Source organism: Engraulis encrasicolus, chromosome 20 (assembly GCF_034702125.1).
Source record: "Engraulis encrasicolus isolate BLACKSEA-1 chromosome 20, IST_EnEncr_1.0, whole genome shotgun sequence".
In the NCBI taxonomy this organism is placed as follows: Eukaryota; Metazoa; Chordata; class Actinopteri; order Clupeiformes; family Engraulidae; genus Engraulis; species Engraulis encrasicolus.
Genome location: NC_085876.1, coordinates 9694270 through 9707082, shown reverse-complemented (window position 1 = coordinate 9707082; position 12813 = coordinate 9694270). Strand labels below are relative to the sequence as shown.

The following is a 12813-nucleotide window of genomic DNA, read 5'->3' as shown; positions in this document are numbered from 1 at the left end:
GTGTGGGAATGTATAGTATATAGCCTATGTAAAGTGTCTGAATGCTTTCACTGCTGCCATAGCATTAAAAAAAAAAGTCGAGTCGCCACTTTTAATCATGACAAAGACACTCCAAACTAAAGTCACAGGTCTTCTAGAGGTCAATAATGGATTAATCATTAATGTCCAGTTTCATTCCATTCTACAGCAGAAGTGATGAGTAACCAGGATTCAAAAGCTACAATACAGAGCGGCTGGCCTGTTCCAATATCTGCACTTACCAACCTTTCCACACTGTGTTTGGGTGCGTATGGCATACCCATTTCTAATCGCGACAAAAACAAGTGTACTGTAAGTTCTCGGATGATGACCTCAAAACAGTCAGTGTCGAGTGAGGTGCTTTTTTCCCGCACTCAATGGCTGCCATGTTTGTTATGTAGTTGAATGTCAAATCTGTCAAGCGGCTGATTCTCCGTAATATCAATATAGTTTTAATTCAAAAGACAGGGTTAACCAAACAAGTTTTCAGTTTTCGGTGATGATTTGTAGATTGGCAGTTGCTAAACTCTGATGACATAGGACAACCGTCATTTCCGCTAAGTCTACAGAACATGATTGGGAACAAAACTTCACCTTCACATTGTGCCTACTCTCTGAGGGCGGAAAGTACACTCAACCTCAGTACACAGTGCACAATGCAGAATTTGGAACAGACCCACACATTAGCCTCATACATAACTGATTTACACATCAATTGAGCACACATTTTTAACGCTAACCACAGGGAGTAGCTGCTTAACAATTGCTACAAAATGTCTGCCATGTTAGATATTCAAACTGGTTATATTCAAACTCATTGGATGTTCTAATAATGACGGCAGGCTCAGACGAGTCATCTATTCACCTTATTACGCCCCGCCCATTTCAAAGTTGTCATACCACAGCCGGTTAACATAAACCCTCTCTGGTCGTACTCTTGCAGAATTTTCAGTCTGCTAGTTCCTGTTAGCTGTTAGGTCGGAAAATTGATATGTAGTAATGGTGTCAAGCCTTGTAACCGTGGATAATAAGGTGAATTCAGTGATCAAAGTTTTCCTAATGTCACTCCTCCAGTTCCATGGTGAACAAGTCAACATGTCTGACACGGTCAGAGTGTTTCACAAGTTTTCTGTGACCTCTGATGCCTTGCATACCCCCACCCCAACCCAACTCCACGCACACAGGCAGCATTTCATTTCATGTGACAACTCGGCTCGTGAGCACAAAATCTCCTTTGATTTAGGGCACGGCAGATGCTGCTGAGACCACCAAAGCATTCTCCCCACGGAGCTGCAATGCGAGAGACGTGCCTCCCTTCGGCCACAGAGGGATTCTGGGTACTCTGATATGCCTCCAGCTGTAGTCCCATAAGTCTCTGCTCTCTCGGGGGTAAGGGGTTGAAAATGGGCGAAGGGAGGGGATGTGGGTAGAACTGGGCCATATGGCAAAAGTAATGAACCTGAAGACATGATTCCACATACTGTGATATATATATATATTTATTTATTTACCATTTATTGAGGGTTTATTGTGTTATATTAACCTTAGGAACCAAATTGGCTAAACTAATGATCATAAAAGTATATATATTTTCGACACTGTGTGATATAATTAAGGTAATAAAGGGTTTATTTGGTTTCCCATGAGAACCAAATTACTAAACCCATCATCACCAATGGCAATAACCAAACCAAATCACCTGACTTACCTGCCACTGGTGATAACTGGCTCTGTAAAGACTTATTTTTGTCAACCATCACATACATAATTTCAAGTTATGTCCAATTCAAATATGGCCAACAAAGGGTGATCATCATGACTGATCATGTTCAAGTTACGATCGGTTCATTGCAGCATCTGCGGCTTCGTAAGTAGGCTAGTCCTATGGATCCTACCGACGATTCTAGACTCTGATAGGGCGTCTGGCAAAAAACACACCAGTTTCCCTTTGAAAAACTGCACTGCCGTTGCTGAAGTTAAAGGTTCTCAGCCCTCCAAGACCCTTTACATTAGAGCCTGGAGGCCCCGAGGTCTTTCCTTGTGCTGCCCACCCGTCGGCTAGCTAGCTAGCCACACCTCTGCCCAAGGTGTGGGGGTTCACGGCGGGTTGCGTCTGTTGGAGACGCAGACCAGCGGCAAGGATCCATGGTCAAACAGCTTGTAGGGCAGCGAGCCTTTCGGAGTCCACACGTCCGTTTTGGGGTCGTAACACTCAAAGCAGTCCGAGTCCTCGATGACGTCGTGACTGTTGAGGAAGCGGCCGCCCGTCACGTACAGCTTGTTGTCGATGACAGTGGCGGAATGGTGCATTCTCCGCTCACGCATGTTCTCACACTTGACAAACTTGTTGGCCTTGGTGTCGTACGCGATGACCCGTCTGGTGTAGCCTTGGGAAGGCGAGAGAAGGTGAATAGTAAAAAATATTATTTTCAGTTAATCATGGAAATGACTTCATAAAAGGGGCAGGATGTGGCCAGAGTAGGTACTGCAACTACACTGCAACTACAAACCCCAACTCCGATGAAGTTGGGACGTTTGGTAAACAGTGAATAAAATCAAAATGCTATCATTTTCAAAACATTCAATCTATTCATTTGATGGAGAATAGTGAAAAGACAACATATTAAGTGTTAAAACCGAGAAAAAATATTGTTTTGGGGGACAAATGTACTCATTTCTAATTTGATAAATCCAACACGTCTCAAAAGAGTTGGGACGGGGATCAGTGAAATTTAGTAAACATCCAAATAAGATAAAACAACAAAGAAGAACATTTCAAAATGAATTGTACTGACGGACAATATAGGTGTCCAGGTATAAGATCATCACAGAGAGGCTGAGTCACTCAGAATTAAAGATGTAAAGGGAATAATTACCATAGTTATTACATACATTTTTGAATTCCCTTTGATTTACCATGATTGAGTGTATATAAGACATATTTTTGTTAATAAAATCATTGTATAGGTTCATGACATCATGAAATATATATTGGCTGTAGTCTCACTCTAATTCCTGGAGTGCTAGAGCTATTGAACATTTACCATATTAAGAATGCTTAATGCATGAAAATGATACAGGGGTGTAACATTCTCCTAAGCACCTGAGCTCACTTGAAATAGACCCAGAAGACATGGGAAACTGTCCTTTGCTTACAGAAGTCAGCAGAAGTTGTAGAAGTCCATTCTTTTTGACAATAATAGAGCATTGCACATCCTGTGCTACAGTAAAAATGGACCATCCAACTTGTGTTAGTGCTAGCTTCAAAAGTCAGCCTCCATGATGGCATGCGGGTGCAGTAGTGCATTGGTTAAGATGTTCTCACTCATCTGTAGAGTTAAATACAGTGCTGAATGGTATAAATGGGTTTTAAACAGCATGAAAAGCCACTCATGCATTATATTTTGAAGGGAGATCTTCGATTACTGCCACATAGTAAGGTCAAATTGCATTCTCTACTATGTTTTAACAGTTTGGCTCCATCATAAGGTCCAGCAGGTGATAAAATGGTGGGTTTTTGGTCAAGACCTGTCACACTGTAAGCACTACAGAAAGGAAAACATTGCAAAACATGACAAGGAATACACCCACCATTTAAGCTGGTGAAATCATGTCCAAGATAGGAATTAACACTGTTTTTTATATAAAATCATCTCATCGGTTAATGTATTTAACTGTTAAGTGTTGTCTTTGGTTTTGTTTTTAGTCTTACTCGACATTAGCTGCCATTTATTGTCCCCGTCCCAACTCTTTTGAGACGTGTTGGATTTATCAAATTAGAAATGAGTACATATGTCCCCCAAAACAATATTTTTTCTCAGTTTTAACACTTAATATGTTGTCTTTTCACTATTCTCCATCTAATGAATAGATTGAATGTTTTGAAAATGATAGCATTTTGATTTTATTCACTGTTTACCAAACGTCCCAACTTCATCGGAGTTGGGGTTTGTACACTGCTCATTGAAACTGTGATGTCTACTGCACATTTGGTGTTTTCATGAATATTTACTAAATAATAAATTAATATGTACTAGTATGACCAAGGTATAGTACGTTTTGCAGCTAAAAATGACCATTTCTGAAAATTCAAAATGGCGGACCATGGAGAAGATTCCCCTTTTCCTGTATGAAAAGTGCAACTTTCCAAGTCATAATGAATACTTAGAAGTTGATGGTGTGGTAAGTATTTGTTAAAAAGGTAATACTTGTGAATGGGCATCATGAATTCTGGAAATAAACTACTACAGATATTACACAGTGCACCTTTAAGTGACTTCCTTTCATACTCACAGGACTGTCTCAAACTTCAAAAGTGCACTGAATGCCCATTCAAAATCCCTTATAAATAATATAAGTCAAAAAATAATAAGTCATTTTTCTCTACTTTTCCTTTTACAAAATGCAATACTTGAATGCCTGAATTGTGCATAGTGAGATCTCAATGTGTAGATGTTTGTGATGGAACTGGAGATATATTCCCAATAAAGTATTCGTATATGGCCTTTAATTAATTTCTATTTTTTTTAAATAATGTTTCGCATTTTTTCTTTCCCTTTATTTCTACTTATTTGTGTTTATAAAAAGGTGACTTTGGGTGCCCTGAGAGGCACCATGCAACAAATAAAATGCATTGTTATTTATGATTATTAGGGGAGCAGGGGAAGGATGAAAAGATCAGTGAGGGGAAGCGAGGAAGAGAGGGAAGAAGGGGGGGAGATGGGAGGAGAGGAATGACACCTGTTCCTGTTCTCTCATCTGCGTTGCCCCACTTTGCAAATCCCATCACTTTGTCACTTGGGTGACACTCTGTGTAGGGCCGCTGACAACTTTGGTCGGGCCTGGAACAAAGTCGTCTTAAAGGCCCCACTTACTAATACATACAATGACCCCAAGGACCAAATTCTGGACCCCCTCTCTCCCCGGGCCCAGGACAACTGACTCAGTTGTCCACCCCTGTCAACTGCCTTGCTCGAATGCACCGCTATGGAAATGTTGGGAACCCCCTACCCTCAGCATCATCAACATCAGCTCCCCTCCTCTCCCCTCTACTTCACCGCCATTAATAATATTATTAATAGTGACCTCAAAGAGTCTCTAGCTGTCACTGCAGGCCATTTAGAATCACCTTACTCTTTCCCCTGACAGAGCCCCTGGGGACACACACACAAGCACATGCACGAACACACACACACACACACACACACACACACACACACACACACACACACACACACACACACACACACACACACACACACACACACACACACACAGACACACACACACACACACACACACACACACACACACACACACACACACACATACACGTGCGTATGCAAACATGCACGCATGCATGCGCACGCGCACGCGCACACACACACACACACACACACACACACACACACACACACACACACACACACACACACACACACACACACACACACGCACAATAAGCCATTTTGAGTGACCTGTAATGCCTTTGGCTCTCAAAGCTATGTAATGTCAGATATAGTATCTCACATTATGAATAGGGGTGCCTTGGAGGGTAAAATGTTTATTTTAAAAAACTGTGTTGAAGCACCTTTCAAAATCACAGTTATTATTTTCCTTAATCTTATTATCTATTTTTGAAATTCTTTTTTTAATATGCTATTATACTGTTCATATTTTGTAACATGCAGGCCTGCTTTATAGAGCTCATTCAGCGAGTTCTACTGATTACTATGACAAGTATTTGTCTGGAATATGTACTGCACTCCAGATTTGTAGGTCACTATTGTAAAGGCTATGAATAGTTTAACCACCGTTTTTACTGCCGTGTGTTAAGTTTTAACTTCCACCTCTCCTGTCACCACTACAGCATTGTACTGAGTACTACATGGAGACATCTTCAGCGTGTGTATACTATGTGCTTTTCCATTATCCCATTTCCTCACCGGTACATTTCCTACCCGGTACATTTCCACACAGCACGTCTCAACCTTCATTTGTGGCTTTTTGGTTAGCTAAGTTGATTAAGTATGGAACGGCACAACTCGAAAGCCAGCCATCGTTTTTTTTTTCCACTTGGGTATCCAAGCTGAGTGGGTACGATCGCTGCCTACTTCCCAGACTGCTGTGTGTCAGCTCCCCCACAACAGTAAATCCAAAACCATAAATGGCAACCACCCAATCAACTACAGTTTGACATTTTATTACTTTGAAATTAAAATGGAAGCAAAAAAATAAACATTGCAGTATCCAAATATGATGTTGCACGAAATATTTATAGAATATTTAAACTAGTCCGTGTAAAAAATTTGACTACAACTAAACTCTTCTTAACAAGGTTTGTAATGGAAACACAAACCAGGCTGGCTGAACACCACCACTCAGCTCAACACAACACAGCACGACACGGTTGGGTTGTATGTGGAAAAGTACTTTTAGTTTCAGTGCTGAAACTGCTTTTATCTTATTTTCTTATTTTTCTTTTCTTACTTCATCTTATGCAATTTTACTATTTTGTATACCTTGCATTTTGTGTCGGATGTAAATAAAGAATTGAGAATTGAATAATACGGATGCTGCCCTACTAACGCTCAAAATCGCAGTGCATGAACGATGGACACTGCACACAATAAATGGCCGTCATATTGTTTATGTAAGGGAAGACGTGAAGTTTGGTTCAGTAGAAGAGTTTCGTTAACAGTCTCTTATTTCTGTAAATAATGTTGCTGAAACGGCCAAACTTTCCATGTCAAACCAAGAATTGTACGCAACATACCGGTAGTTACCATTTGGGGTAACAGAAGCCAAGCGATATTTTTGCGAGCTAATGCTATGCTAGTCCGCCACTTCTAGTAAGGGCAAAACGTTAGTGGTCCAAACTTATCCACAAAACTATTCACTGAGGTCCTCAGAACACAGTGTGCACTACGCACTAAACGCCAGCACCCAAGTGCACCATTTGAGACACAGCACATGATCATGAAGCATAGCCTTTTGGTGCAGATGAGATCGCTAAGTCATAACAATATGCCTACTGCAAATATTAGTTATTTTGCTGAGAGCCTTGAAGGTAGATTATATTGCAGCACTCTGTACTGACCCCTACTCTGTACTTGCTTGAATGTCCTCCTTGTAAGTCGCTTTGGTCAAAAGCGTCTACTAAATGAAATGTAATGTACATGTAATGTGATGTATGTCATTTTTGAAGTACTTCATACATTTCATGCATATTTACCAACACCATCAATTTCCACCTCAGGAATTCATTATGACTTGGAATATTACTATAATATATATGTAATATTAATACAATATATATTTACTGAGAGTCTAAGTAACAGATAAACCTTCAGTGGTTCCCATACACAGACTTGTCTGTGGCAAAACACACACACAGAGAGAGAGAGAGAGATGAGAAGTTGCAGATTATATTCTACATGTCAGATACATAGTAACACTTGCACAGACCCAATGTTTTTGGGAGGGGGGCATAACACCACAAAGAAAGTGTCATGAAAGTGTCATAAACATTATGTCATAAATGTGACAATAAAGCGTCATTACACTACTGTCAAGATAAAGTGACATTGTTTGGGCTGGACAGGATTGACACTTGGTGAAACTCGGTGATACTATATTAACACGCTTATGACATTGACATCATGTTTATGACACTTTCATAACTGTGTCATGACACTATTAATGTCATGCTTATGCTGGTACTGCCAAGTAAAGTGTTACCCAAAATGCTACTTGGTCTGTGGTAAACACTGGCCTTGGTCATTTCCAGTAGGGTAGGAACACAAGCTCATAACAGAGGCTCTGCGGGAAAGGGCTAGGCTCACCTCCGACAATGTAAATTTTGTCTTCTATCACCGCAGCTGGTGCACACACGTTCTTAACTGTCCTGGTCTCCAGCCTTGACCAATGATTGCGAGAGATATGATAGACCTTTAAGAGATCAGAGTATTTGTTTATAGCACTGTTACTCATTGATGACCATTTTCACACAATTTCAGTGATATATAAAACAAAAATGATTAGTGATGTTTTATATAATAAATGCATGTGCTGATCTGAACCCGATTGGTTTGGTCTAAAATCTGACTGATATCAGCAGGTGATGTTCTCACAGCAACAAACCAGATCATCTGAGTCAATCAAACAAACAATTTACTACCCAATATAGCCGCATGATTTCTTTTTTATTGTGGACCCTCTAAAAATTGCAACATGACATTGCGGCATGCCAATCTCTGCCAAACTCTCCCACGAGTAATTTTAGACAGTACAAACACAAGGTGTCCCAAAAAAACAAACACACTTTCGTATTCATTTTGTGTTACAAAATGGAATAGCATTTACAAATAGTCACTGCTTGTTCTCAAATAAGTCTGCACTATGAGACCTGAAAGAGTCACTGAATTGAGAGTAGCCATTGAAAATGAATGCATGTACATACCAAGATGCTATTGACCTATTGCACTTTATGTTTGTCCTGTGTTATCTGTTGTTGCTGTCTATATGTGTTTATACTCTCTTGCTGTAGCCTTATTATCATCGACTTTCAAATTTCTTCGAGACTTGGTCTGACCAAGAGCATAACAATTAACATTTCCCAAACTGCATGGTTGACCCGCCTCCCTTGGTTTGCTAATGGTTGTTTTCTTCCTGACAAAGTGGGAGGAGTTCCCGATTTTTCGGGAGCTCAGAAAGTACTTGCATGGCTCTTGACCTGACTAGTAGCTAAAAGCGTTGCGTCACTAGGAGGGCATGGCCTGGCTAGTCTTGCTGCACATTTAATCGCCGCCTTTGGAGAAAATAAAGTTGAAAGTTGAAGAGAATTGCATGCTATTCCTTTCCTTAGCTTTACGTATTAGCAGGCCCTCGACAAGAACAGAGTTTGAGAACAAGTTGAGACAAAACAATAGCATTCTATTTCGGAATTGTATAAAAATATATATAAAAAAGGATATGCATTTTAATAATCATCTAGTTAATACAAGTATTCAGTGTATTGCTTTTGGGAGATTGTGTATACTTAATAATCTCATCATACAGTACTTCATCATAATCTCAATCCCCTGAGACACTACAAATACAGTACGTGTATTTATTTGTCTTTCACCACTATCTCCATCCTAATCCCAATGCCCTGAGATTACTTGATGCTGGAGAGAAAAGTTCCTAATCTCAGATATTACACTGTTATATGGGGATTATATGTTGTGAAGGAGGGTCCCTTACCTGTATCAATCTGACAGGGTTCTGCATAGCGTCCTCCCCGCCAAACACGTAGATCCTCTGATCGTTAGCCGCCACGGCCGGGTGCAGCACTGGCGTGGGCATGGGCGCCATGGCCTCCCACTGGTTGAACATGCTGTTATAGCGCTCCACTGTGTTGGATATCTGCTTGTCTGCCCCGATCCCGCCCAGTGCGAAGATGAAGTGCAGGTAGGACACGCTCTGGTGGGCGTAGCGCGCCTCTTTCATGGGCTCCGCTGTGCGCCACTGGTTGGTCTTTAGCGAGAGCGTGTAAACCGTTGCGCTAACGGCGCTGTCGCCCGACGCTAAACTCAGGCTAAGTCCACCGACGACGTACAGAATGCTGTGTATGCAGACGTAGGCGGCCTTGTAGAGTCTCAAGGGCAGCTTGGCCAACCACTGCCATCGCTGCGTGCGCTCGTCGTACAGCAATGCCTCCCGGGACGTCTGCTCGTTGTTTTTGCGTCCGCCCACCACCACCAGCGTCTCGTGGCAGGTGTAGCGGCGCGGCGTGGTCCAGAGCGGCTTCAGCTCGCCCGCACACTTGGTGCTGACGGAGAACATCAGCCGCCGCACCGACTCGATGATCTCGGTGCACAGCGTGGAGGACTGCACCAGCGGGTCGTTGGCGATGAACTGGAAGAGGTAGGTCGGGTGGATGTAGCGCAGACGCACCTTAGGATACAAGGATATAAAGATACATGAGTACAATGATATAAGGATACAATGATACAAGAATACAAGGATGTGAGGACATATTGAATGTACGTATATAAGTATACAAGGACACAAAACTACAAAGATATAAGGATATACCTGTCTAAGTAGTAGGGCTGTAACGATATTGTATCGAACCGAGAAATCGTGATACACAGAGTCACGATACTGTATCGTGATACAAGGAGGCAGTATTGTGATACGCCATTTCAAAGTTTTATCACGCATTAGTCCAAAAAACAACCTTATGATTTGATGTGAAAGTGTTTCCAAACTTCAGTGGGGGTATCGAACCGTAGGTCAAAAATCGTGATACGAACCGAATCGTGAGTTGAGTGTATCGTTACAGCCCTACTAAGTAGTATATAAGGAGGATACAAGGACATAAGAGGACTGGATGTAGCGCAGAAGCACCTTAAAAGGGTTACAAGGATATACATTTAAGTATACGGTAACACTTTATAATACAGACTCCTTATTAAGCATTAGTTATGCATTTGTGGATCATTATTCAAACCTGAGATAACCCTTTGTAAAACATTTGTTAACCATTATCTCTGTATTATTTCCCATTACTTAATCATTAACATACACTGTTAATGGTTTTTGATACTGATATATGTGTGTGAGAGAGTCGGGGAAGGATTGGCAAATGATGCAGAGAGACCATTCATCATTTGCCAATCCTTCTCGCACACTTGTATCAGTATCAAAAACCATTAACAGTATGAGGGCACAAGACTACAAGGACACAAAGATATAAACATACAAGGCTACAGAGGTGTGTGTGTGTGTGTGTGTGTGTGTGTGTGTGTGTGTGTGTGTGTGTGTGTGTGTGTGTGTGTCTACTCACCTTCTTGAAAAGGTCATGGATGGCGCCGCGCCGGGAGAAAGGGTCATGGTGGATCCAGGCCAACAGCGTTTCAAACACCTGCTCTCACACACACACACACACACACACACACACACACACACACACACACACACACACACACACACACACACACACACACACACACACACACACACACACAGAGGAATGAATGAAAGGGATGTGTCTGCCCAACGTAAAAAGGGCCAACACACACACACACACACACACACACACACACACACGCACACACGCACACACGCACACACGCACACACACACACACACACGCACACACACACACACAAAACACACACACACAAAACACACACACAGAGGAATGAATAAAAGGCATGTGTGCCCAGCATAAAAAGGCCCAACGTACAGACACACACACACACATACACACACACACACACACACACACACACACACACACACACACACACACACACACCTGCTCCTCCTCTGCACAGAGCCGGTCGTCCTCCAGGTAGCACATGAGCTCCGGCAGCGTGAGCTCACAGAAGTCCTCGGAGGCCGCCACGTCCGAGAAGCTGCGCACGGCCATCTCGCGGGCGCGCTCGCGCAGGCTGTCGCAGTGCAGGATCTCCGACAGCCGGATCATGCTCAGGCAGTTGTCTGGGTTCAGCTGCTCCTGCAGGAACGCCGAACAGGCCTCGAACAGACGCCCATACTGGAGCATGGACGCTGCCTGTAAATAACACAATCATTAATCAATCAATCAATCAATAATGAATTAACTGATTACCGTATTGGTCCGAATATAAGACGTGGTTTTTGTTATAAAAATAGTATTCTAAAAAGGGGGGTCGTCTTATTTCCGCGCGCTAGACAAAATAAAATAAAAAAAACGTTTAAAACATTTTTTTTTTACTTAAATTGAATGCAGTCATTATGCTTCACAACAATGCCACAAAACTCAATGATGGATAGGTTAAGAGATTGATCAATCAAATTTGCAGATGCTTGTTTCGTGATGACTGTTGCACATCTATCAACTGTCAATGTCAACGCTATGCGGTCGACAGTGCAAGAGGGGAAACACATCAGTCAATCGCGGCTTGTTGCTCTGCTTTTATTTGTGTTCGGTTTTGCAGTCTCATCAGGAAAGCATTGGTTTTTCTCTCTGGTCACCCGAAAACACCACTTGAAACTAAAGAACTGAAGGGTGATTTGACGAACAACCTGTAGCCTAAGTTTTGAATGCTGTCATCATCAGCCGATCAATGGTCATCTGTGTGCGCGAGAGAGCGGCGCCTTTGACAAGCATGCCTATTTGACGATATCCCTCAAAAATGCAACAATGTAGAATAATGGTTAGGGCAAGAGATTGTCTTGTTCATATAGAATCACTAAGAGTTTTAGTTTAGTTTGAAAGAAGTTCCAATGTGAAACAAAATGTAGTCTTCAAAAAACTTTTTTTCCCCAAACATGAGCCTGAAAATGGGGGGGAGGGTCGTCTTATATTCAGGATCGTCTTATATTCGGGCCAATACGGTAACTAATGTATTACTATTACATTACAGTACATTATAGGCAGTGAAAAGCAACCTGCATTCAAATGCTACATATTGCAACATGGACGCCACCTGTAAATAATAATTAATTACTTCATGAATTATTGTATTATATTACATTACAGCCAGTGATGGGCAACCTGCATTCAAAAGCTGCAATCAAGTGCCACATGTTCCCGATTTCCTGGTTTTACCCAGCCTGACAGACCAGACCATTCATTCTGAATATTTGGTAACTCACAAATGATCTGATTATGCTTCTCTGGGGAGGGTTTAGTCGTCCTTCAGGCGGCTGGCCAATAAGCGAATGCACTTGGGCTCATAATAACATACGTCATGAACGTCAACTGTCAGCGATAGGTCACCACTCATTTCAAACCAGAGCTGAGCTCACTCCTCTCAC

At 41.9% G+C, this 12813-nt stretch overlaps 1 protein-coding gene across 5 annotated transcripts in view; it reads right to left on the bottom strand.

Moving 5' to 3' along the window:
- The window catches only part of klhl38a (kelch-like family member 38a), a 34602-nt gene that overhangs the window by 1321 nt on the left and 20468 nt on the right, over positions 1 to 12813 (bottom strand). For 4 of the 5 annotated variants that reach the window (XM_063185367.1, XM_063185366.1, XM_063185369.1 and 1 more), the window contains exons 3-7: positions 11327 to 11584; positions 10853 to 10930; positions 9265 to 9957; positions 7863 to 7968; positions 1 to 2405 (exon numbers count right to left, since the gene is read on the bottom strand). The exon at positions 1 to 2405 is cut by the window's left edge and continues 1321 nt beyond it. In XM_063185367.1, coding sequence (XP_063041437.1) covers positions 2116 to 2405; positions 7863 to 7968; positions 9265 to 9957; positions 10853 to 10930; positions 11327 to 11584 — 1425 coding nt within the window. In that variant the 3' untranslated portion in view covers positions 1 to 2115. The remainder of the gene's footprint in view (positions 2406 to 7862; positions 7969 to 9264; positions 9958 to 10852; positions 10931 to 11326; positions 11585 to 12813) is intronic. The other variant, XM_063185370.1, reaches the window with a different exon arrangement.